Genomic DNA, 26,869 nt, shown 5'->3' with positions numbered 1-26,869 from the left:
TACAGGTGATAAAATTAAACTTTAGTTTAAGAAACTTGTCAAATACGACAGTCCTTAAGTAGAAAAACCAGGATTTAAATGCAGTCTTCTGATCTCAAACCAATACTGTACCATTATGCCAAACACCATGATTTATCTTTAGAACAACCAAAACCTGTTTACTTGACCTAAATTCCCTCATAGAGATTTCCAGCAGGGAAAAATGTCTTATTGCAGTGATTAACTGTTTCTGGAATTCAACATTTGTGTTCACTCCATACACAATGGTGTTTCATCAGTGTAATACCATTCCATCAATCCAACTTGAACATTCTTCCAGACAGAGACAGTACAGGGATGATTCAAATGCTTTTGATTTGCAGCATGTGCTTCCAAATGAACATGCTACTTCTATACTTAAAGAACTAAAATAGAGTTGACTCTCGAACAATATAGGTTTGACCCGTATAGGTCCACTTATACATGGATTTTTTTCAATAAAGACAGCATAGTACTGTAAATGTGTTTTCTCTTGTGATTTTTGTAACATTTCCTTTTTCTACCTTATTTTATTGTACAAATACAGTATTCTGTAATACAGAACATTATATATTATACAGTATTTTATACACACGCACGCACACACACACACACACACACACACACACAATTTCTGTCAATCACCTTTATGTTATCAGCAAGGCTCCTGGTCAACGATAGTAGGCTATTAGTAGTTAAGTTTTGGGGGGAGTCAAAAGTTATACATTGATTTTTAACTGCATGGGGAGGTAAGAAACCCTAATCCCTGCACTTTTCAGGGGTCAGCTATAACTGTTTTTGATAAAGTCCCAGACTCCCAGGATTAATTCTTTTGCTTCAGCATACAAGCACAGTTTTGAATATCCACTAATATTCTATCTAGGAGACCAGGATTTCTATGCTGATTCTTTTTGAAACATTGTATTTACAGAGCATGATCCAAAGTGTGTGTGTGTGTGTGTGTGTGTGTGTGTGTGTGTGTATTGTGTGTGCATGCATAAGGGGAAAGGGCGGGATGTGGGTGGTTAAAGTATAAATCCAGAAATCCTCTCAGATCACATTTTGGTGCAAATGTATTAAATGGCTTTTCATATTCTTTTCCCGTAACTTTTCTTAAAAGTGAATCGCGTCAGAAGATGTAACTCAAACTTGTCATTAAATTCCTATAAGTGCAAAAATAACTTAGGTTTCTACAAATATTTTTGAGCCTTTTAATATACATTACAAATATTTTAGACCAATCACATTTTGTTGTGTGTAACATATTTACAAAACAAAAAATATATTACAACAAACATGAATGAAACAGTGAATCTGATCAACAACAAGCTTTGTCACAACCAGATATTTAAAAGGAATGCAAAAACCTGTTGGTCTGCATATGTTAAGAGTTTTGAGATAAATAGGGGTCCAGAATTGTAATGTATCTGGAAGAGAGATGAGGGAAATCCCAAATTTAATAAGTTAGGTAAGATTCTTTCTCTTGCTAATTACATAATGTTTAATGATGTTTTATACTGTGAACATTGATGAATTATCCAAACATGATACAAAGCTAATATAGTTCTATCATTTTAAAATGTACGTGACATTCACATAATATCCTTTTAATTATTATCATTATATACTGTAGTTCACACAATATCTACAAATGTGAATGAGAAAGAAAAAAAAATAACCAGGTCACAGCAACATGTCTCACATTCCAGTTTTAAATAAGACAAGCACATACTGGATCAAACATTATTTCATTATACGTTAATAAATAACACCTAGTTTGTTATGGTTACCTTGAACAGTTTACAGCTGTATATTTAAAAAGAGAACATTTTCTGCAAGTTTCACATTGTCAATAAAGAGTAAAATAAATAACAAACATAACAAAAAAGGAAGAGAAAGTAAGTGAGCAAGCAAGAAAGAACAAGTTCTATATAGAACATAAAGTATTTCTGACATGCTGCTTTTCTGGTACAGTTTGCCACAAGAAAATGAAAATGGAAACAAAAAATGATTGTCTTTTAAAAACAACTTCTGAAAGCTTTTCACAATATTGAGCATGAACCTTTTAAGATTAGCATGGAAATCTTTTTGCCCATCTGCTTTGCATAGATATACTATGCACTTTGTGTATGTGCACACCCAGAGAGACTTCCTGAAGTCTCGGGATAGCAACTGCTGAGCCCTCAAAATGAGAAACAGCCAAAATGCTGGACTGAAATCCAACCAGTGTGAAGTCTGCAAAGGTCTCCTTCTGGCTTTGCTTTCACAGATGTCCCTGTGTGTATGCTGTTCTGTGGACCCCCAGCTACTTTGAAAACAATAAACCCACTGTAAGAATCCAAGGATCCAACAGTTTCAATAGGTGGGAGGAAGACACAGTTCCTCCAAGCAAATCCTGACAAGCCCCCACCTAACTTGGTGGGAAGGTGAGCACAGCTCCCCCCTCCCCCGCCCCACCCCGCCACTGCGCCTACCTCATTACTTGTGTTCAGTGTGGGTTTTCTATGCCCTCAGCACAACCGCTCACAGACCTAGAGGACAGGGACTCCTTACGGGGTATCAGCCCTGATACACTGTGACTGTGCCAAACTGCCTTGCAATCTATTTCCAGCTAAGAACATTTTCCTGACTTAAGCAAAAGGAAGAGCATGAAGCCTTATGGCAAAATTGTAAATTTCTTTCAGATTAGGTTTAGAGTTGAAGTTACATCATTAAGACATTTTCTTTAAGCAACCACAGTTTTCTAAAGGGAGAGGAAAGTAGCAGCCCAACTTTCTGACCAGGAACAAAGATTTCTGTCTCCACAGTATCCCTGTTTTCTTTACTCAGCATTTCCATTAAGTTTTAGCTTATCCAAGGAAGAGTTGGCAATCACTGTATTGTAATACAATCACTTTCCACAGTTACATGAGTTAGTCCTCTTGACCAAAAGAAGTATACAGTATTATGCTAAAGACCATTGTAAATGTCCATAAAAATAAAATATTCAATGGTTGTGTTCCTAGAATCTATGTAAAGCCATGGCTCAAATTACATCTTTCCAATAAAATCTAAAAACCATTAGTTAAAATCTATAATGTAATCCAATTAGCATAGCTTTTGCTCATTATTCCTGTTTTCAGACAATGAGATGGTGTTATGCCTTTGGTGGCCTCAGTTTTCCATTTCCCCACAAAATGCTGAGTCAGCTCCCCAGAGAGCAGGCTGGAATCTTGTAACTCCACAAGGTTGTCTGACTAAAAGTTCCTCCCCTGCTTTGGACTTTTTATAGTGGGGACTTGAGGAAACAAACATCCACAATCCTTATCAGTGAGGAATTAATTCACGAGTAATTTAACAGTTTAGTACTGGAAACATGTTACTAGAGTTTTGGGTTCACCTGTGAAAACTTCAGAATTGTGACACACACTAAGCATTAGCACAGGTCTGCCGCAGAGATGGAAAAGCTCATATGTTAATACAAGGGCTTTTGACCTTGATTTTCAAATTCAGACCAGGCATCATTGAGCTCCATGAAAATCATCTTTGCATATTGTTCATAGGGTTGCCCGGTAGCCTGTAGAAAAAAATAAAACAATGCATTACATACTACAGACCAAAATTTTACCTGTATTACAATTTTCACTGCTAATAGGGGGTTCCAAGTAATTGAAATGTTTTTCTATTAGGCCATTTCTCTTTTTATAGCTTATCTATGTGACCCTAATGATATGGCCTCCCCAGAACTCCCTCCCTTTAGGCATTGACATACGGTAACAGTAGTCCATGAATGAGCAGATACAGAGCACTTACTGAGTAGTGAAAGATGGACCCATTCTCCAGAAGTACTTACCAATGACAAAGGCTCAGGACAGCCTATCTATAATTAGTAATTTAATTTAATTAATTAATTTAATTTAAATTAGTAAACTCATAACATAGGTGCAGGGTTTGTGTATTTTCCTAGGTTCCTGTTCCTCTTTCTCTTTTGATTCACTGAAACGCTTTGTTTCTGATTAATTCTCTTCTTCAGACTAGTCATCAAAAGTAGAGAAATGAAAATCAAATACATGAAATTCAAGCATGTGTTCCCAAGTGGCATTTCAACCATAGCCTCACATAACAGGGCTGGTGTAAATAAAACCAAGTTTGTCTATATGACAGCAAGGTGATTCACTTCCGTCTAAGAGGTTTCTTCGTCTTATGAGGATTTCAACTGGGGCCATCCGGTAGCTTCTGATATTGGAGAGCACCTATATGTTTATACACTTCCATGAAAACATAAACTGGCATCATCAACAGAATGACGATTTTAGGTCCATTTTGAATACTTTGTTGATTCCCACCAATTTTGCCAACTACATGCTAAAGCTTCTTCCCTAGAGCTGCGGCTAAACATCCTGCCATATCTCTACAAGAGAAAAGTTTTCCTCTATCCAGCTCTTAGCCCACCCTTACTATTATAAGCCAGGACACAATTACATCCGATCCCTAAAAATTACTCGGCGATAAATCATACACCTAGTAAAGGCCCCTCATTCCATTGTTGTGTTGTATTGTATAGTTTCATTCCTCCTGCTTCATCAAGGGCAGGTTATACTCACTTTATCCGGGTGCACCACCAGCACAGCCCTCCGGTACACCTTTTTCACCTGCTCAGGTGTTACCAGGTCCGCCATGCCCACTGGTTTCCACTTGGTCTCCCCAGCCCACAGCACCGTGTGCATCGTGGACAGAAGTGCTCTGATATTTCTCTCTTTGCCTTCAATCCATTCCAGAATCTGTCAACGCAGAGGGAATTAGGAAATTCAAATGTTTCAATCCCCAAGGTCTCTATCGAGACTCTGGAAACCCCTCCTGCCTCAGCGACATCAACTACTTGGGGCTTAACTACTTGGGACTCTGTGCATATGCCAAGCTGTTTCCTCAACCTGGCATCCTTTTCCACATCCATCTCCTAACCTGTCTTTCTGGCTGACCCTTCATCATCCTTTTAAAGCCTGCTCAGGACTTTCCTACTATTTGCCTTTGCCAACTTGAATTCCTTCCTCTTGGCCCCACTCCCGGAGTTAATCCCATTTCTAAAGCTTGGAACCTGTAGAGGCACACCCATGTCTACTTTGGTCTCTGCTCTCTGCCTCTGTCTAGTGTAGTGTCTGGCAGACAGACACCAAATAAATACCCCTTGAAAAAAAGAACACATTTCTCTGAGTTAATCCCTTGAGCATGTTTCTATCATAATATATGTAATACTTTATCGAAATCACCTTTCTTTGCCATTACGCAGAGTTGTTTGAGAAAAGGTACTGTTTCCTATACATCAGTGGAACTCAAGAGCGAAATAACATGCTTGGTTCAAAAGACTACTCAAAAACTATCAAATGAGGTGATTATGTTGAAGGGTTTGTAAGAATGCACCAGCATTTAGCACATAATAGATGCTCAGAGGGTATTTGTTGATGAGTGATGGCTTAGCCAAGGTGAAGGATGGCTACTCTCCTAAGCAACTAAATACCTAGTACCTGCTAAATAACCAACCATAGTTTAAAAGACTTAAACCACTTTTTTTCATAGAAAACTGTTAGAGTTTGCCTAATGAACAAACTGAGATTAAGCACAGAGTTACTGAGATGAAGCACAGAGTTTTGTAAGAAAAATGAAACCTCTGTGGTGTTACATGAAATAAAAAGGCAAGCATGCAAACAAAGGATCCCGTATTGCCCTCAAAAGAGTATCCAAGGGGCGCCTGGGTGGCTCATTGGGTTGAACCTCTGCCTCGGCTAGGGTCGTGATCTCGGGGTCCTGGGATCGGCCCCCCATGGGGCTCTCTGCTCAGTGGGGAGCCTGCTTCCTCCTTTCTCTCTGCCTGCCTTTCTGCCTACTTGTGATCTCTCTGTGTCAAATAAAATCAATAAGATTTTTTAAAAAAAGAGTATCCAAGGATCTTTAGATCTTAAACAAATGTTCAAATTGTCTGGAAATATGTTACATTTTTTCAAAATGTGCAAAATGGACTGGCTGTGCTAATCCTGGTTCTGGAGATCTTTTAATGCAGTAACAGATTAGAGCGCCATCTCCCAGTTAGTTCTAGTGTCAGCATATTTCGTCAGGTAGGAATTCAACCTCTCCATCTGTGAGAACATTCCAGTTCTCTTGATCTTTTACAGACCTGTTCTCCATTACCTCACACAATTTATCCATGTAACCACCCTTTGGTTTCCAGGCTAAATCAGGAGTACCTGGTTTATAACTGTTTTTTTAAATGGGGAAATATTCTTTTTCCCCAAATCCAATGCTACGTAGACTTCTAGAATCAAAACAGATAAAAGTAGAACTGCTCTGGTGGAAAGTGGAGGGAAGCAGTGAGGAAGCCAGGAACCAGGAACACTGATGGCTCCACACCCCCTGATCTTCTCACATGACTGTCACACCAAATAATCACACTGGGCCAGGGGCTCACTCACCTTCAATTTCTCAGGATCCATTTCCTTAGCCATTTCCTCCTTTCTCATCTCAGCTATTGTTCGAGGCCCCTTTTTGTCTTTGTGTGCATTGAAACCTTGACCAGAAAGTAAATCTTCAAAGTCAGCTGCTTTTTGTTTCCCTTCTGCAACAGAATTTTTTAAAAAATCATTATAATTTTACTCTTAAACACAAAATCCTATCACCTCATAACACTTAGGGTCTCCAAGGTGCTTTCACATGCATTAATCCTCTTACTCCTTATACTTACCCAATGAACAGAGTATGAGACTCTCATGCCCATGTGACAGATGAGGAAAATGAGGTCTGGAGAAACTAAGAGATTTGCCCAGAATCATAGACCATATCCATCGCAAAGTTAGGACTCCTGGCTGGATTGTTAGACTAAATCCAACTCCATAACACTTTTCCCACTGTATCATCTTCTCATAGCTGAGGATACTTGTGATGCACACCCCCCACCCACACCAGTCATAGAACTAGTTAGTATCAGCGATGCGGCTAACACCTGAGTTTAGGTACTTGCAGTCCATGGATGCCACTGCTTTCCTGCCCACACCCAGCTGGCCGTCTGAGTCCTGCACAGTGCTCTTTTTCACCAAGTCTGCTTGTGGCTTCATAATCCTTCTTAATGTTTGGAGAGGCAGCCTAGCATGGTGGCAAAGAGCAAAGTCTCTGGGGCTGGGATCCCAGACTTTAATCATAGCTCTGCCACTTACTGGCAATGTAATGTTGAAGCAAGTCAGTTATCATGTGCATGCCTCAGTTTCCTCATCTGTAAAACAGGGATGGTGTTAAATACCATTTACCTCATAGGGCTGTTGTGAGAATTGATACGTTAACATTTTAAAGGGTTTAGAATAGTGCCTGACTATTTAAATGTTTATTAAATTAAAACAGAACAGAACCCAAACACAGACATCCATGCTGTCAATGCCCATCAATCAATGCTAGCATGTGAATTGAAACCCATTTGCCATGTCTATACTATAAGACACACGCACGCGCACATGCACATGCTAAAATGTAAGTGCTCTGAGATGACGGTATTTGTCTGTCTTGTTCACTGCCATAATGCTGATGTTCTCTACACTGAAGATGAGCGCTCCATAATGTTCTGCTGACTGAAGCCAATCACCCTACATCTACTCAAAATACAAAACAGAGGGAAAGCCACATGGCTCTATGGAATTGTCCAAGCAATATCCACTGCTAACCAAAGAAGAAACATGATGTTACATATTCCCAACAACAACAAAAATCCCTGTCATGTTATTACTTTGAGAAGGCACCTGTGTCATATCCGGTAGAGTGTGACAGTTAAGAGAAGGGGCTCTGGAGCCACATTGCCTGGGTTCCAATCTTGCCCTTGCCACTTAAAAGCCACATGGACTTAAATTATTTATCTCCATCATAGTTTTTTTTTTTAAATCTATGACATGGGGTTGGTTTTGAAAGTCATATGAAATAATATATGAAACTGGTTGGAATAGCACCTGACATACAGTAAGCTACAGTGACTAGAAAAAGCAGAGTTTCCTTTCCCATGTTTCATAGAGAGGCCTCACCACATCCCTCCACATTTAGTTCTTGAATACAATCAGATCAACTGAAATGTAAAATACATTATAACAGGCTGTTTAACAAACTCAAATTTAACCACCCCTGCTAGGCAAAATATATCTCTTTTTCCTTGTTATCAAGAATCCCATTCAAAAAAAAGAAAAGAAAAGAAAAAGAAAAGAAGGAGGCCTATCCAGAGTATCCTCTAGCCTTAGCTCTTGGCCCACTTTGTGTTCTTTTAACTTTCTTCTCAGAAGAGAGGAAAAAAGCCATCATAGAAAACTGAATGATCTGTACCCCTGGGGATAAAAATATATGTTTATAAAAAATAAAAAATAAAAATAATAATAAAAAATAAATAAAAAAGAAAACTGAAGGATCTCAGAAATATCCACCAATCAGAGCACAACCAAGACTAGATGTCCAGGACAGACACCCTCCTCTAATCAGGATCCAAGGGCAAATATGAACAGTGCTTGCAAGGTTCCCAAACTTTCTCTCTACTCCCTCTTCCAAAGGAATAACAGCTTCAAGAACCAGCTACCCCTCCATTCACATCCACTCAGTATTATTTAGTGCCTACTAAGCTAGGTGCTAATGAGAACATGACGCAGGCCCTGCTCTCCATCCGGTCTCCAGGTGGAAAGAGACAGACAAGTGAACTAGCAGTCACAAAATGCCATAAGTGTTAAGAGCATGGTACACCCAGGTGCTTCAGGCCCAGAGTGGGAGGTAGGGATCATGGTGTGTCTCTACAACTCTAAGATTCACTCAGAAAGCACTGGAATTGTGTTCTGTCTCTTCGGACATACATACACACAGGTAGTATGACAATGCAGGCTATCCTCTGGTCAGGCTACACACCATCATCCTTACCCAAATTAGCTGATCCTTTCCCACGTTCACTCTGCCCCCCAGGCATGGCTGAGAAGCTCACGTTGTAGTTGGGTCGGTGCTGGGGAGACGAGTGGGGGATGCTGGTCTGTGGCTTAGACTGTGTCTGCTGCCAGCTGTAGCTCCCTCCCTGCTGCCACCCTCCCCCCATGGGCTGGGGAGATGCTTTCTGCGGTGAGCTGAGAGGTGGAAATCCTCCACCCAATCCAGTTGGTGTGGTGGGTTTGCTGGCAAATGAAGAACTACCTATGGAAACAAACAGAGAAAGAGATAGGAATGCTATTTTGAAGAGCCGTGTCCCAAGTTACTGTTTTCAGTGATTTTAGTGGAAATTACTTTGACTGATAACACAATTAACCTTCCTAATAGTTAAAGAAACTGCAGGTATGTGTTTCCTTTAATCTCCACAGTGACATTTTTAGGTTATGTATTATTAGCCGCATCATTTTCTTCAGATAAACAAACTGCAGTCCAGAGCAGTTAGGTGATTTTTTCCCAAGTCACACAGCCGGCAAGTGACAGAACCGAGACTGGAATGCGGGTCTTTGACTCCAAGCCTGAAGAGCCCCAGCTTTTCCCACTGTGCCATCTCTTCTCTCCCTCCCACCTTCTAAGCTCATTCTGTTTTCTTCACTGGAAGAAAAACTACAAAATGACAAGAACAGAGAATAAAGCAAAATATGTTCACTCACTAAGGTACTACTTACCTGTCAATGATCAAGATTAATCATTGTTTGTTGTTAAGAACAACAGTGGTGAGTGCCCAAGAGTAAACAAAGATGCTCTGAAATTTCACAAGTAGGTTTCAATTTCACACTTCTTGCATTTCATTGCAGGAGAGTAAACACAGCCAACTGCTAACACAACTTTGAACCAGGCAAAGGATCTTACTCAAGCTTAAAAAAATTATTAGTTTGTGCCAGGAATCTAAATAGAATTCTGATTCCACAACCTCCTAACTTTTAAGTACTCACTGCGTACATGCTGGGCTGTTTCCAAAATACAAAGACCAGCTATGGCTTGTGTTTAAAGAGGTAAAATGAGAAACTGGAATGTAGTGATCTTTCATGCACCAAACCCAAAGTAACAGTGATAATAAAATAACTAACATTTACGTACAAAATACGCTTGTGTATATTACTGCTTTCAATCTATACAACACTCTTAAGGAGGTAGGCAGTACCACTGATCCCCCTTTATAGTTTTTATATTTTAATCCATAAGTACTTATTTTTATATTTATATTTATTTTAAATTTAATTAACATATGGTATATTATTAATTTCATAGGTTGTATTCAGTGATCCATCAGGTGCATATCATACCCAGTGCTCATTCCATCAAGTGTCCTCCTAATGCCCATCACCCACGTACCCCATCCCCCCACCCAGCTCCCCTCCAGCAACCTTCCTTTAGTTTTCTATAGTTAAGAGTCTCTTACAGTTTGTCTTCCTCTCTGATATTCTTATTTTTCCTTCCCTTCCCCTATGTTCAACTGATTTGTTTCTTAAATCCCACATATGAATGAATTCATATATTTGACTTTCTCTGATTTCTCTTAGCATAATACCCTCTAGTTTCATCTACATTATTGCAAGTGGCAAGAGTTCATTCCTTCTGATGGCTAAGTAATATTTCATCATATATCTATACCACATCTTCTCTACCCTTTCATCTGTCAGTGGACATCTGGACTCTTCCCACAGTTTGGCTATTGTGGACATTTTGCTGCTATAAACATTGGGGTACATGTGCCCCTTCAAATCACTGTTTGTATCCTTTGGATCAATACCTAATAATGCAATTGCTAGATCATAGGGTAGCTCTATCTTTAACTTTTTGAGAAACCTCCATACTGTCTTCCAGAGTGGTTGCACCAGTTTGCATTCCCACCAACAGTGTAAAAAGGCTCCCCTTTCTCCACATCCTTGCCAATATCTGTTGTTTCCTGAACTGTTAACTTTAGCTATTCTGACCGGTATCTCATTGTGGTTTTGATTTGTATCTCCGTGATGCCAAGTGATATTGAGCAATTTTTCACGTTGACCCCACTTTAACAACAAGAAAATCCGAAACTCAGGGACGTTTCCTGATGTGCTCATGATCACACAGCTAGTTAACAGTGTGGGGGCTTGACAATAGGCATCCTACCTCCAAATGTCATGCTCATTTGCTGTACCCATGATCCCTAATTCCTCCGCAAATCTCTGAGCCTGACACTGCAAGTTACCCCTTACTGTCTCTTCTCTCTATAGGCTTTTCCCTTTATTCATCTAGGACTCCTTCCTTCCTCACTGGGAATGCTGCCTTATGGACACTATAACTTGCAGTCAATCTGAGTTTGAGTCTCAGCTCTATCACCCATTCATGAACGCATTTATTCATCCATCCATCTAGTCATTCACCATCCATGCATTCACTCATCAGTATTTATAGAGCATCTATGTGCCATCTCCTGTGCTGAGAGCTGGGGACACAGCACTAGGAATATGATCTACAGAGAATCCTTGTTCTTCTGAAGCTCAGTGAAAAACTTCAACTCATGGAGCCTCAGTTTCCTCATTTGTAAAACCAGAACTACATCTATATCACAGGTATACCATAAAGACACAAAGGCTATATGAAAATATTTCACAAACCCTGAATTAAGTAAATTAGGAGGCATTACATATTATATTATGATGCAAGTTCATATGCCCAGTATACACCAGTACATCATAAGGGCTCAATAAATACTTGGTAATACAAAAAGGTAATGACAGAAGCTCTGAAGCTTGGCATTGCCCCCGTCAGTGAGTAACTCAGAGCTTGAAGCCTCTTTCATGAGCCCCTGTCAACAGCACATCAACATACACCTTACACTGGGTATTCGTTCTGCACTGGAATTTCATTTTACAGTTTAAGGATGCTTACTATCTTCCTTCTGAATATAGATAGATAGATAGATAGATAGATAAATTCAGAATATATACATATATAATTAAAAATTCAATAAATATGGAAAAGCCTAAAAACTTTAAAAAAAAAAAAGCTTCCATATTCCCATTACACTGCCATTTATTCATTCATTTATAAAACACTATCGAGCATCTTTCACATGCTAGGCTGCAACACGGTAGTGAAAAGGCAAATGCTGATCCTGCTCTCAAGGGGCTCATCAACATTGTAAGACTTTCTGATGCCTAATCTTCCAGAATATTCTCTACCCATGTTCAGAAATTTATTTATTTTTTTTTTTTCAGAAATTTAATTTTTAATGCTACTGAAGCAGGGAACTGACAAAAATGTAAAGTAGCAGCTAAACCTAGAGGCCACTGCTATCCTCATTAAAAGCCAAAGCAGTGGTTATCAGCCTTGGTTGTGCATTATAATCACCTAGGGAGCTTTTAAAACTCCCTACACTCAGGCCACAGCCAGACCAATTAGATCAGAATGTCTTCAGGAAAAACTAAGGCACTGGTATTCGCATCAGAATTGCTGAATGTCAAAATATCTTTAGGAGAAGGACACTGTCTTTTGCCTTTTCTGAATTGCAGCTATGTAATTTGGAAGTTTCATTTTAATCCTTAAAGCGATTGCCAGGGTATCAAAAATTCTGGCTTTGCTTATGACCTGTTCACTCTGTGGCTTTAGAAAAGTCACTTACCTTTCCTAAATTATGTGACTTGAAAAATAAAGAAATTTAGGAAACCAGTTTTCCCAGCAGTTGTAAGAATTACTATCTTTCAAAACTGGCAAAGAACCCCTGAACTCCTCCCAGCAGGTTCATTATTGTAGTGATATGGGTGTAGCTATTCTGAAATTATTTTTGTTGTAGGACAATTAGTGTTGTTGAGATCCAGAGCAATGGAAGCCACATATGCAGAATAGGGCAAGGTACAAAAGAGTCCTGCCGTACCGGATGGGATTTTGTATTTCAATTACACCTGCTCATCTCCTCTCTCTAGCTTCTGAAAGGCAGAGCAATGAGACTCACCCCAGTACCAATGAACACACTTGGCACACAGACCTTGGTTTCCAAATGCCATTTTCCACAAAAGAGAATAAGGATTCCTTGGAGAATGACTGATTTTAGGGAACAAATATTTCAAGATAAGCCTGGAGCATCTTATTGTGCCATAAAGAAGGAAGGTTCTCAAAAACTGATGGACACAAGTGAAAAGGACGGAGGAGCCAGGAAAAAAAAAAAAAAAAAAGCTTTCACAAACCAAACTAAATCTGAGACATGAACGTTACAGAAAGTAATGACAGTAATGAATAAAAAAAGAATCCACTGGGGTGCCTCGGTGGCTCAGTGGGTTAAGCCACTGCCTTTGGCTCAGGTCATGATCTCAGGGTCCTAGGATTGAGCCCTGCATCACGCTCTCTGTTCAGTGAGGAGCCTGCTTCCTCCTCTCTCTGCCTGCCTTTCTGCCTATTTGTGATCTCTCTCTCTCTCTCTGTCAAATAAATAAATAAATCTTTTTAAAAAATCCATTAGTCCAAACGGATGAGAGAGAAAGAAAAAGAGACTCTTTTTTACAGTTAAATGCCAATTAATATATACAAAAACAAGGGCAGAATCAGATAATCACAATTTCACAACCACCATAGTAATAACTGCTTCAGGCAAGAATCACTAATGACTGCTAAAACCAGTAGCTAAATCAGATGGAGAATAAGATATTCTCAGAGAGGATATCCTCAAATTATCTCCAGATTACTCATTAATTACAAAGGGAAAAAATGGTAACTTTGTAATGAAGAAACCTGGCAGACACCCCTTAAAGCAAATGATCAAAGTTAACATCAAAACCAAACTGAGACTTTCTCACCTGGCCCATATCCCTCAAGGATCCATGTCATGCAAAGAAAAAAAGAAAAAGAAAAAAAGGGAAGAAAAAAAAGGGCAAAGGAACCATTCCAGATTCGTTTCTAAAAGGACATGACAACTAAATGCAGAATGTGAGGCTGGAGTTTTAAAAAGAATCTTCTATAAAGATCACCTCTCCAGAGAGGCCTTTCCTAACCACTTGATACCTAAAATAACACCCCAGGCCATCCATCATTCACACGCTCTTTGCTTTTTTTTTTTTTTTTCCCCCATATGCCTTAAGAAGGGGTTCATGAGTGTGAGCTTTAGAGCTTCGGGGGGTTGAAATCATGGGACTTGGGTGTGTTACTTAATCGTCTGGGCCCCAGTTTCCTCATCTGCAAAATGAGGATACCAATCCCAATACTTCAAAAGATTACAGAGGAGATTAAACGGAATGATACATGTAAAACTCTTAAAATAACATTGTTTTTTTTTGTTTTAATTTGATACCATATTATATACTTACTCATTTACTGTTTCTTTCCCTTTCTAGAATATAGGCTTTAGGAAGGCAGGAATTTTGTTTTGGTTTTCTTTGTATGGTTGGTTTTTATTAAGACAATGTTAGCACACAGAGGGCACTTAGTAAACAGCTGTTGAATGGATAAAAAATGAGCAGTGAATAAGATTTTATTTGACACAGAATTTCACCTGATATTATTATTTTAAAATTCAAAATGTTTATTAAAAAGGGAAAGGAAAGAAAGGAAAATGACTTTGAGAGTTCTTAAAAGAAAAAAAAAATCTAAGGAGTTTATGATGGAAGGTCATGGTTCTGACACAATTACTGGCAAAAATGGAGTCATGCTCTCAACCCCTGCAGACGATTAAGCTCTCAAGCTTCAGAAGGGCTCTCTCTCTTTTTTTGTTTTTTAAAGATTTTATTTATTTATTGGACACAGAGAGAGATCACAAGTAGGCAGAGAGGCAGGCATAGAGAGAGGGGGAAGAAGGCTCCCTGCTGAGCAGAGAGCCCGATGCAGGGCTCGTTCCCAGGACCCTGAGATCATGACCTGAGCTGAAGGCAGAGGCTTAACCCACTGAGCCACCCAGGCGCCCCAAGAAGGGCTCTCTTGAGAACCTAAACTATCTGCATGGCCAATTCAAAGCTTTGTGTCTGGGATACTCTATCCTTATTTAACTCCGCACTACCCAAAAGAAGAAGGAAAAAAGAGAAAGAAAAGGTTTCACGGCATACTAGTCCAAAAAACTGCTCCTTCAAAAAAAGTTCCTTGGCGGGGCGCCTGGGTGGCTCAGTGGGTTAAAGCCTCTGCCTTCGGCTCAGGACATGATCCCAGGATCCTGGGATCGAGCCCCATATCGGGCTCTCTGCTCAGCAGGGAGCCTGCTTCCCCTCCTCTCTCTCTGCCTGCTTCTCTGCTTGCTTGTGATCTCTCTGTCAAATAAATAAATAAAATCTTTAAAAAAAAAAAAAAAAAGTTCCTTGGTGAGATGGTTTGAGAACCCTGCCAACTCTATCCTTTTGGGGAACATCACCATGAATACCATCACCATGCTCAGAAGCTTTTGCAATAATTAAAGTCCAATAAACTTGGTGCTTCCAAAATTACTTGCTCATGGAACACTTATCTTGCAACAATGATTAACATATGATGAAAAACACTTTGAAAATACTATAGAGAGTCTATTTTCTATATGGAAATTTACAAACTGATCAGAGAGCACTGTAGGCAGTGGAGAGAAGACGGATGCCGACGTGAGGGTCTCAGGGGTACCATCACAGGAAGGCCTGTGCGTGGTGGGCCCCATATGGCACAAATCTATGTGACCAGCCTCATTGTTCAGCATTTCCCTACATGTTCATTACCTCTGCTGAGCCAAAGTCTGTTATCAGGAGCTCCTGAAGGTTCTGACTGTACTCATGCTACTAATCCAAAATTGGGCATTGGAGAAATGGTGTACTAGCAGTTGATTCCAACCAGTATTTGAAGCCTGTTTTGTTTTTGTTTTTGTTTTTTTTTTAAGCCCATCTCAGATTTTAGAATAAGAATAAAAAGATTAAGAATACATACTATTTCAGTTCCCAGGTAACGACACCAGTTTGTTGGAACACCAGAGATTTAGATGTAAGGCTTTGTAGCCAAAGTAAATGCTACTTTTATCTTAACCTGCTGAGTTCATACCTAGTGTCCCAAGGTCAGCAAAAGGATCCAGAGTCTGTGGTTTGTTTTGGTGGGTGGGTGTGCCATGCGAGGATCCCGTTGGGCTGGTGGCAGCTGACTTGCTTCCCACTCCAAAACTTCCTGAAAAGGAAATAAAATGATTGAAAGTGAGTTAGTCGTCGAGGCTGAATTCTGCAATTCAGAAATCCAGAGCTACGGCTCATCTTGAGGGCAAATCAGGACAGGGTTTGCAAGTTCGTTAGAAGTTGATAGACCTTATTTCTCCAACTTAAGTGAAGAGTGGCTTGGAACAGGGACAGGGAACAGAGGAGGCTAATGTCATTTATCGGCCATCCCTGGGAACTATTATATCCAGTGTTTACCTCTCAGGTCACCTGATTTCATTCTTTTGTTTGAGGTTTGGAGTCAGGCCTGGATCGGAATTCTGACTCTGCTGCTTCCTAGCTGAGTAACTTGACATGTTGCATAACTTCTCTAAGATTCAAAATTTTCTTTTTGGTTAAATAAGGAAACAGCAACTGCTTCAAAAAGTTGCTGTGATAAGCATATAGTGTGTATGTGTATATGAGTGTGTGTGTTAACTTGCACAGGACTGGAAATATAATCATATGAAATGGCTCTCAAGAAATACCATACTAGCCATAAGAAAGAGAATTATTTATTTATTTATTTATAAAGATTTTTTAAATTTATTTGACAGACAGAGATCACAAGTAGGCAGAGAAACAGGCAGAGAGAGAGGAGGAAGCAGGCTCCCTGCTAAGCAGAGAGCCCGATACGGGACTCAATCCCAGGACTCTGGATCATGACCTGAGCTGAAGGGAGAGGCTTTAACCCACTGAGCCACCCAGGTGTCCCAAGAGAATTTATTTATTATAGACAAATTCAACATTAAAACAAGTCCTATGCGCCTGGGTGGCTCAGTTGGTTAAGCAGCTGCCTTCGGCTCAGGTCATGATCCCAGCGTCCTGGGATCGAGTCCCACATCGGGCTCCTTGCTCGGCGGGGAGCCTGCTTCTCCCTCTGCCTCTGCCTGCCACTCTGTCTGCCTGTGCTTGCTCTCTCCACCTCTCTCTCTCTGATAAATAAATAAAATCTTTAAAAAAAAAAAAAAAAAAAAAAACAAGTCCTATGTTAAGACAACTCAGATTATTCAGTACCTACTCTATGCCAGAAAATTTCATATAAGCTATTTCATTTAAATTTGTGCAAACTGTGTGGGACAAGAATTATGCACCCTATTTTACAGATTAAAAATGGAGATTCAGGCTGGGGTGCCTGGGTGGCTCAGTGGGTTAAGCCGCTGCCTTCGGCTCGGGTCATGATCTCAGGGTCCTGGGATTGAGTCCCACATCGGGCTCTCTGCTCAGCAGGGGGCCTGCTTCCCTTCCTCTCTCTGTGATCTCTTCCCTTCCTCTCTCCTACTGTGATCTCTCTCTGTCAAATAAATAAATAAAATCTTAAAAAAACAAAAAATGGAGATTCAGGCTTATAAAAAATCTGAGCGCTTCTAAGTGGCTGAGTTAGCTATATACCCAGATTTGCCTAATTCTATTTTCAAGACACATTCAGCAAATGAAACTGGGAATAGTTAAATAATGTATAAAACACACTACTATCATGTCACCAAAGGCCGTGTGAAAAGGTCCCCCAGAAGGTGAGTCTTAGGAAATCGCATGGGTGGGCTATAATACTCTGCAAGTACTCATGACAACTCAGGTAAAGGATTATGCTCCAGCAATTGGCTAAATGTGCACAAAAATAACCTGCTTTTACCTGGTTTGGTATGCCAGTCCCAACCTCCTGAAACATCTGGCTGAATGTTCACAGCAGGTGTACTAGAAGCTGCAAATGGGGAGAAGAAAAAAAATCATAACAAAATAGCTGAGAACCTGCTTTCCTGAGTTCACACAGAAAAACGCTGTCCTTTCCATGAAACCTGTGTGACCTGCCAATGTCCTAAGTGATTTGGCTCTGCTTCTGAGCTCTCCCAGATTCTGCAACACTGGTATTTTTGATGAACACCTTCATCTATGGTGACTTACATGACAGTTTGGTAGAACCCATATACTGTTTGTTACACTCTTCCTTCTTTGGCTTACCTATATTTAACTTCCATCCACACTTTGAGTTATAACTACGCATATGTCTGGTCTCCGTTAAATTGCTAGTTCCTTGAAGGTAAGAACTATCTTATTCATTTTTGTGTGTTCTACCTCTACATTTAACACAAAGTCAGTGGCCAACAAAAAATGGTAAAAAGAAACTTACATTCCATTTGCCTTACGTTGGTATTAATAAGTGTATGAGAGTTATGATTAGCTTAGAACTAAAACTTTGTTTTCCCCTCTGCTGTGACTGAATTGAGAATGATGAATCAATCAGAGCATGTATTGAGCACTAACTATATACGTCACTACTATGCCAGTGTCATCATTCATTATCACTCAAAACTAACTTACTGCAGTTTTGAGAGAGATCATTCTGACTCCTCTCAAAATTCCAAATGTAGAATTTATAAGAAATGTTCAGCTACAGAGAATCAGGTATATTAGAGGAATACACATTGGTAGAGTAAGCGTTTTCTGAATCTATAAAATCCAAGTAAGAAACAAGAGACCATAAGAAAGAATTTCTTTTTAAGGCACCTGTAGGTTCTGTCCATAAAATCAGTGAGTAAAATGCCAACATTAAAATTACATGGCAAATAGTATTAAGCACACACATACCCCACCACCACCAAAAGAAACATCAAAGCACTGAAATTACCATTACCAAGGTTTGCTTTCAACTTAGTAATAACTAAGACATCTTGTACTTTCCTCTCATTGAGTTAAAAAGAACATGCCCTTAACAGTCATAATAGTTCTTTCCTTTCTATTTCTCTTCTACTATAGTAACCCATGAAAACTGTGGTGGAAATTAGACAATTTTGCTAACATTTGCTGTTTGATTTCCTTTAAACTCTGATCTTGGTCTTCTACACAACTAGGATGTAGAAATAGGTCTTAGAACTTCAACCTTGGGTTTTTTTTTTTTTTAATAGTGGAAAAATTTATATTTAGATTTAGCCAGCTGGACTCAGTTTAGACGATCCCAATTTTGTTGGCAACATCCAAAAAGCATCATAGTTGGGGCCAGTCGAATATATGCCTTCTTCTCTCCATCAGGTCTGATCAAGGTCTATGTCACAGAGCTTCATCACAGCCTGTTTGATATGGTACTTGTTGGTCTTGACATTCACAATTAACGTGTGTTGTTGTCTTCTGTTTTCTTCATGACTGACTCAGTAGTCGAGGGAACTTCATGATGGCATAGTGATCAAGCTTGTTTCTCCTGGGGGTGGTGCTCCTTTGAGAATATTTGGACTACCTTCAGAGACACAGTGTCTTGAGTCATTACAATGTAGGCAACATGAGGATCTTCAATTTTTTTGTGACTGTGGATGCCTTTCAGCACTGTCTTCTTGTCTTTCAAAACCTTTGCTTTGGCTTCAGCTTTGGGAGGGGCAGGGGTTTCCTTCTTAGCCTTTGGTGCCATTTTCATGAAAGGTGAACTTCAGCTTTGTTACTGATCAAGCCCACAAGTCCTTATGACCACCCATCATATGTAAGGCACTGCACTAGGAAACAGAGAACTAAAAGACATTGTCTAGCCTCAAGAAATGTAATATCTGTTGAAGATGTAGGAACATACAGATGAAAAGGTAATCACCTAGTATTTTAAATTTCTATTTCTGTCTTTCATAATGGTTATCTACTTTTTCTTCCAATAATATATCCCAAGTGATTGCTGTCTTTAGAGTAGATATTCAATAAATATCTGCAGAACTCAACGGCAACATTTCTTGATTTTCAGAAAAGATTGGTGATACCTTGTAGAAATCAGAGGTGGGAAATCTAACCTCTCAGTCTGACCTATATGCTATCCTGTATGAAGATGATGCAACTGATCCACTAACAGCTGAATAATTGTTTCTCCAGCAAGGTAGTGGAAAACTCTTTCCAGTCACTGTCATGACACAGGTCAAAAGAAGAAGAATAGTGACAAAACAAAGGAGTGCTAACTGGCCGAGAGTGGGTGATAAGCATCTTCTAACCAGTAGACCATATTAGGCTAGAATGGAGAGAGCAGGAGGAAGAGGACATGAGGTCACAGCACTGGGGTGTGAGAGCACATAGGGCCACAAATTCCATTTTGATGACTCACTCCTTCTCTCAGCCTCCTGCCCTCCCTCCCCACTCACATACACATTCTCTCTAAATAAACAAACAAACAAACAAATAAAATGTTTTAGAGATTGACTAATTAATTAAAATACATTCTTACCATGCACTGTAGGTGAAGGACTTCTTGTAGGCTGAAGAAAGGGGTCACTGGAAGCGCTGGACGTGGTCAGAAAAGAACCCAGGAGATCCTGACCCGATGGTTTAGAAGGTCCTCCAAATGGGTCAAAGGTGGCACCTACACAATGGAAGGAAAGCCGTGTTTCTTCGTCCTGTGAGTTCATTCATTAAATTAATACTGAGGAGTTGTCACTGGGATGAAGCCTGCCTCCTGGGCCACTCCACAGGTCCATTCTACCCTTACAATTTCCCCCAGGGCCAAGAGTGGAACCTGAGGATTCCGGACTGCACAGGAATGGGACTGTCATACCAATGTCTTCATGGACAAAGGAGGACTGTAGATTTATCTGCTGGATGACCCATAAATCCCAACAATGAGGGCCTCGTGGACCCTCCAGAAATGACCCACAAAACCACGCTGGGACCAAAGGAGATGCTCTGTGAACAGCCTGTGCTCATACTGAATGTATTAGTGAACAAAGACCAGGCAGACAAGCTCTGCTATCAAGGTGAACAGTAGAAAACCCCAGGTTTTGCTTAACTTCTGTTTTTTGTGGTCTCTGGCTCACTTGAAAGTTAGAAAGAGGAGAAAATGAGTGTTGTTATGTCACTCAAACACTTTCTCCGACCACCACCTCTCAGTAACTTGCTAGAAACCAGGTGCAGATTTAGTGAAGTGAGGAAAAGTCTGTGAATGTACCCAGACGACCAGAACAAAGTAAGCAGCTGAGGACTCCAGCAACAATATAGCAAAACCAACGTTGTATCATTTCTCAGAGCTTATACTGCCCTTCAAAGAAAAATACTTCAGTGGATTCTCAGTCTCTCCCTGCCAGATAGTAGTATTATCTTCATCCCACAGGATATGAAACGGTTTCAGAAGACCAAGTCAACCAATACATTTAGCCTCAGTTTCATTATCTACAACCTAAGGCACGGGTTTAACTCATATCTCAAAGATCCCCTGTAGCTCTGACCCTAGAATGTAACTATCTACACGGGAGTGTGATGAACTGAATCACTGAAAGTCACACAAAGTGCATGGCCTTGGAACCTGACTGAGTACTATGGTGTTTGGATCTTGCAGACTTTTTTATTCCGACAGATCTTTTGTTCACTTTGTTGAGTAAGAACTAGATAAAGGGAAGCCAGATAGAGAGGAAATGGCCTGAGATTCAGGGCGCCTGGGTACCACCATGGCCCATCAGTCACTGATGTACGAGCTGGAGGCTCAACACCCACATACTATGATTTTAAGACTCACTCTTACACTGAACACCTCCAGCTGAACGACTGTAAATGAACATCACCCTGAGAGCCCCCTGGGAACTGCAGGATTAGCTTGGGGAAGCAAGTTCTCACAGGTTACCACAGCAGTGCAGAGCTGAGATGTTTCTCTTTACTCTTCCTAACATGATGTCATCTTGGTTCCTGGAGATAGTAAGAAGGGGCAGCTAAAACACTGACCCAGCTACATACAGTGTCTTGCAAATTTCAAAACACTGCCAAGGACCAGTCGTAGGTTGAGCCTGAAACAATGAGCAGAGCAAAGCCGAACCACCCGGGAAACAACCACCTGGCTACAGTCAGCAGTGCTGCTGCCTAAGTGCCTTGAATGTAGCTTGAAGTAACCAAGTACTTCTCTGGTACCCAAAGTGTATTTAGAAAATCACAATTCCAGGAAAACACTACAGGAAAATTAAGAGAGAGCTCTCAAGTCAAATGGCCCAGTTTTGGACCCTGGCCCCGCCAGTAACGAGCTGTATAAATGTATGCTACTAATTTGACCCTAAGCCTCCATTTCCTTAACTCTAAAAATAGGGACAATAATAGCACCTAGTTACCAGATTTTTATAATAACTGAATCCATGCTTCGTGTTAAATTTCATGTTAGGCAAACAGTAAGTACTCCATGAATATTAGCTGTTATTATTAGTAACAATGTATCATTCTACATCTCCAAGCAGAAGTCACTAAAACAGCTCAGGAATTGAAGCTCTGGGAAAAAAAACCAGAAAGGATGAAGAGCTCAAACATTCACTCTTACACCGTCCTACCAAAATGGACAACATTCCTATTTCCTCTTACATTCTCCATTTAACTGGAGATAGAGACCTCTAAGAGGGAGACCAGGGAGACCAGAAAAGTCTCACTGACTAGGAAAGTTCAATACTGCCTGCTTGGCTCCAAGGTTACCGTTCAAAACTGAGAGGTACAGCACAACATGGAAAACATTACCTTCTCCCACTCTTAGGGTTGGAGACGCAGACGTGGAGGCGGCAGAGCGGCGTGGTGTCGACTGGGTGGACGCAGGTCCACTCGGATGAAACACGTCTTCTACCCCTGACTGGCCAGCCTGGACAGGCCCGGCTGCCCCTCCACCCCCAAACAGGTCACTCAGCAGTTCAGAATTGGTGGGAGGCGCCACTGGCGGAGAGAAGTTCTGACTCACTGCAGACCCTTCCAGGCCCAGAAGGTCCACATCCTCGGGGGGTGGAGGAGCAGCTGGCTCCTGCTGCTTTTTGCTGGGCTTTTTAGCTCCATGATGTTTGTCACCGCTGGCGTTGCCATGTGGACTGGACAGAGTCAGAAGTTCATCATCCGACTGCTCACTTTCTGGGTTCACTAGTGCAGCGTGGTCCTCTTCACAGAACGATTTTTCTGATTTCTGATCTAAGGAAGGCAAAGATGCCCATAATTAGTTACTGGCCACAGGACTATTGGTTTTGAGGAGAGAGAGTCAGTCCAGAACTCCAGAAAGAGGAAGGAGCAGGCCTGAGCAAACAATGCCTGAGTAAACATCCCTTACCGATGGCCATCGGGATGTATTTCCCACGACATTCAATCACCCTCTGTTGGGCATCTGAGAGGCAGGACGGCGCAATGAAAAGGAGCAGGAACTTCACAGCTGGACAGGCTGGGTCTGAATCCCACCTCTACTACTTACTGGTTCTGTGACATTGAGAAAGTTACTTTCCTTCTCCTCTGCTCTGTGCCTTGGTTTCCTCCTCAGCAAAAGGGAGGTGACAAAGAGTACCTAACTCAGCTGGCCGCTGTAAGAATTACATGAGATGATAGACAGAAAATGTTCAGACCAATATGAAGTAGTACTTTGGTGTTTACGATTATGATTATGATTATTATCTTCTAGGTGCTACTGCTAGGTGCTTTGGGGAAAAAAAAAAAAAAAACAACAACAAAACAAAACCCTGTTTCCTAATCTTTTGCTGATTCCTCTGTCTTTTCTTTTCCAGGCCTTTGGCCAAAACCAAGTCCTTCCTCCCACAGTCTGGAGGAAGCAAGCCACACACCTAACGAGTGAATAGACAGAGGGGCTCCACTCAGGATGGTCCTTAGACCCTGTCAACATCAGATGGGCAACAGGGAAGAGCCTGTACTGGGGAAGGGATGGAGACGCTGGTGAGGAACTTTTCAGGTGCTCCTTGAAACAGATCCTCCAAAGGAACTTCCTTATTTAATGTCAGCTAGACCCACATTCCAAATCAAGTACAGATCCATACCCTTAATCCCCGATTCTGAAATGCACAAAGCTATGAAAAGGGAAAGGTCTCCCTAAGTTTGGAACAAATTCAGCTGGTGGAAAACCAGTTCTGACCAGAACTGATGTGAAAGTATTTATAAACTCCATTTATCTCACCCAGCGTGATTTTTCTTTTTTTTTAATGTTTCACTGCAGAAACATGAATATGTTTCATTACAAGTTGTCTGAGATGCTGCTGGGGACACTAAGTAATATACAATTTACGTACCATTATAAGTTGTCTGAGATGCTGCTGGGGACACTAAGTAATATACAATTTACGTACCATTATAAGTTGTCTGAGATGCTGCTGGGGACACTAAGTAATATACAATTTACGTACCATATCACCTTTCTAAAATCTGAAAACTTTTGCACTTCCTAAATGCTTCTGGTTCTGTGAGGTTCAGATAAGAAATTGTGCATTTATGCTAAAACCTATTTCAGAGCCTAACAGGAATGATTTCTAAATTACTTACTACAATGTCAGTAGAGAGGAAAAAGTGAAGTTTTATTAAAAGCCCTTATGAGAAGAAGTTACGATGGCAGTGGACTTGTTACTGTGGGAACTGGGAAGTCTACCTGCTGTCTAAATTTCACTGGGCGTCCTATTTTTTTTTTTTTTTAATGTTACTGGTTCCATTTCTCAGTAGGAAATTCTGAAATTAAGGCTTTTTTTTTCTTTTTTTTAAAAATATTTTACTTTTTTATTTGAGAGAAAATGAGAGAGAGCATGAGAAGGGGGAGGCTCAAAGGGAGACGCAGACTCCCCACCAAGCAGGGAGCCAAATGTGGGACTCAATCCCAGGACTCTAGGATCATGACCTGAGCTGAAGGCAGTTGCTCAACCAACTGAGCTACCCAGGCTCCCTGAAAGTAAGGCTTTAATTCAAAGGAATTCTGTGAACTTTTTTGTCACCAAACGTGGAAAACTCCAAAGACAATGGGAATACCACATTATGTTCACTCAGCAAAGAAAGGTAAATCAAAAGAATTTTATCCAAAGCATTGCCAAAGCTATTTTCTTACCCCTTTCTTAGAGAAAGTCTTTGCAATTCAATTCTGCATTGAATCTTGCAGTTAACCTCAGCAAACTCTACAGCAAGGAGACAAATGTATACGGACAGAATGCCAATGCCAGTCTACTGATGGCAGCAGTGTGAAGTGTTATGTTGCAAAGATTCTAAAACATCTCCAGGTTTGGCAGAAAAGGATACTGTGATTGAGCCCAATCTCTGCCACGGCTGTTAAGGCATGTAGCAGAGACATATAGGCAAGGTGTTTGCCTCTTCTGTACCGGGGAAAGCTTAGATCTGCACTGTTGGTGGTAAGAGCCCTCTGGGAGAAATGCCAGACTTTATGTTTTCAGAATATGTACTCAAGAGCAGGAGATAGCGTCCTTTATTAACTCATGTGTCAGCAGCATAAAGGGAAATCCTAGAGAATGTCATGCTTATTCCTAAGTCCATGTAAGATGTGATCCAAAACACAGCATAGAGAGAAAAGGTGGAATTTGGCTAAAAATGGTTTTCTACATCAGTCTAAGAGTACCCATGGAGTTGAAAATAGGGAAGTAATTTCAAATTGCCTGATTAAGGAAAAGGAATGAGCAGGGAGGGTGTGAAATAAGGAGGAATAAGGATGACTTCTAAGTGCTGCTGCCTTTGAGGCTGCTTTGAGAATGAACCACATTCACAGAAGAACCATGTAACTTAAAGTGTCTAACCACGTAACTCAGAAAAATGCTTGGAATTACCTTGCCAACAGAGAGAGGAAAAGAAGCCACCTTGCCCAAAATGCCGGGGGTTGTCCGGAGGGATGTCTATTGGAGCCTGTCCTGCAAGACAAAAGGCCATGCAGCATCAATGAAACACAGGAAAGAAGTCAAAGGGATAACTAACACAGAGGCTTTGCCCTGAAAATAAAGCCACCAGGGGAGTCATACCTCCCAAGACCAGAGTATCTTGATGCTCCTGGTGAGAAGAGAAGAGGATGCTGGGATTGACATCTTTCGTGCAGTAATGTTCCCATGGTGGAGTTAAGTCTATCACTTTGTCGTGGGGCTGTAGTTCTACATCCAGAGTCACCTGAAATAGCTGAGGGTATTTTTCTGGTACATCACATGCATCCAACTCAGGTCTACATAGGAATTTAAAAGAAGATCAGTGAAAAACAATGGGATCAGAATGATGTTCAGCACAGAAATCATTGTAGGTTGACTCAGGTTGACCCTGAGACTCATTCCTAGGGAAAAAGCAATCATTAACCAGTTAAGTGACTTAACTGTCCTAAGCTTGCTTTCCTCATCAAGAGAAAAGAGGAGAGTAATGCCTACTCAAAAAATTTGGATACTACTGCATGTGAAGGCATTCTAGAAGGATGGCTGATAGATCCAGGCAAGGCCAAGTCAGTTGTTAAGGTAATGAAATAGCCCCAGGGGGCCACCCTGAGCTGCTGAATGTCCACCTCCTATCCTGACCCTATCCTCCAGGCTTCAGCCACCCCTTTGAGTTCCCAAGACCATGTAGTAATAAAGCAACTAAAGTTCGTACAGAGGGGTACCCTGCTTCAGTGCTATGGCCTGGCATTGTGTCTAAAGGGTCATCACTCATAGCATACCACAGATTAAACTGCCATCCCTATTGAAAGACACAAAGGGATACATAGAAGCAAAGGGTTTCTAATTTGTTCAGTCTTGTTCCCTCAGGAGGAATTTTATTTTATTTTATTTTATTTTTTTTTTTTTTAAAGATTTTATTTATTTATTTGACAGACAGTGATGACAAGTAGGCAGAGAGGCAGGCAGAGAGAGAGAGGAGGAAGCAGGCTCCCCGCTGAGCAGAGAGCCCGATGTGGGGCTCGATCCCAGGACCCTGAGATCATGACCTGAGCCGAAGGCAGAGGCTTCAACCCACTGAACCACCCAGGCGCCCCCCCTCAGGAGGAATTTTAGACCCTTCTGTTTCAAGTCTTTGATCCTCTTGTGTTCAAGACAAATTATATCCAATTGCAAGTTGTAAAATGCAACTGGGCTCTCCTGAGCTGC

The 26,869-nt window shown here is 40.8% G+C and overlaps 1 protein-coding gene across 4 annotated transcripts in view; it reads right to left on the bottom strand.

The window, feature by feature from the left end:
• Nucleotides 1–1,215: 1,215 nt before the first annotated feature.
• The window catches only part of DNAJC6 (DnaJ heat shock protein family (Hsp40) member C6), a 140,354-nt gene continuing 114,700 nt past the window's right edge, over nucleotides 1,216–26,869 (bottom strand). For all 4 annotated transcript variants that reach the window (XM_059136318.1, XM_059136319.1, XM_059136317.1 and 1 more), the window contains exons 10-19: nucleotides 25,769–25,962; nucleotides 25,580–25,660; nucleotides 22,521–22,955; nucleotides 20,266–20,400; nucleotides 17,713–17,781; nucleotides 15,937–16,056; nucleotides 8,920–9,183; nucleotides 6,462–6,604; nucleotides 4,602–4,778; nucleotides 1,216–3,574 (exon numbers count right to left, since the gene is read on the bottom strand). In XM_059136318.1, coding sequence (XP_058992301.1) covers nucleotides 3,473–3,574; nucleotides 4,602–4,778; nucleotides 6,462–6,604; nucleotides 8,920–9,183; nucleotides 15,937–16,056; nucleotides 17,713–17,781; nucleotides 20,266–20,400; nucleotides 22,521–22,955; nucleotides 25,580–25,660; nucleotides 25,769–25,962 — 1,720 coding nt within the window. In that variant the 3' untranslated portion in view covers nucleotides 1,216–3,472. The remainder of the gene's footprint in view (nucleotides 3,575–4,601; nucleotides 4,779–6,461; nucleotides 6,605–8,919; nucleotides 9,184–15,936; nucleotides 16,057–17,712; nucleotides 17,782–20,265; nucleotides 20,401–22,520; nucleotides 22,956–25,579; nucleotides 25,661–25,768; nucleotides 25,963–26,869) is intronic.

The sequence above is a fragment of the Mustela lutreola genome, chromosome 10 (assembly GCF_030435805.1).
Source record: "Mustela lutreola isolate mMusLut2 chromosome 10, mMusLut2.pri, whole genome shotgun sequence".
Taxonomy (NCBI): domain Eukaryota; kingdom Metazoa; phylum Chordata; class Mammalia; order Carnivora; family Mustelidae; genus Mustela; species Mustela lutreola.
This window is presented reverse-complemented; position numbering and strand designations above follow the sequence as displayed.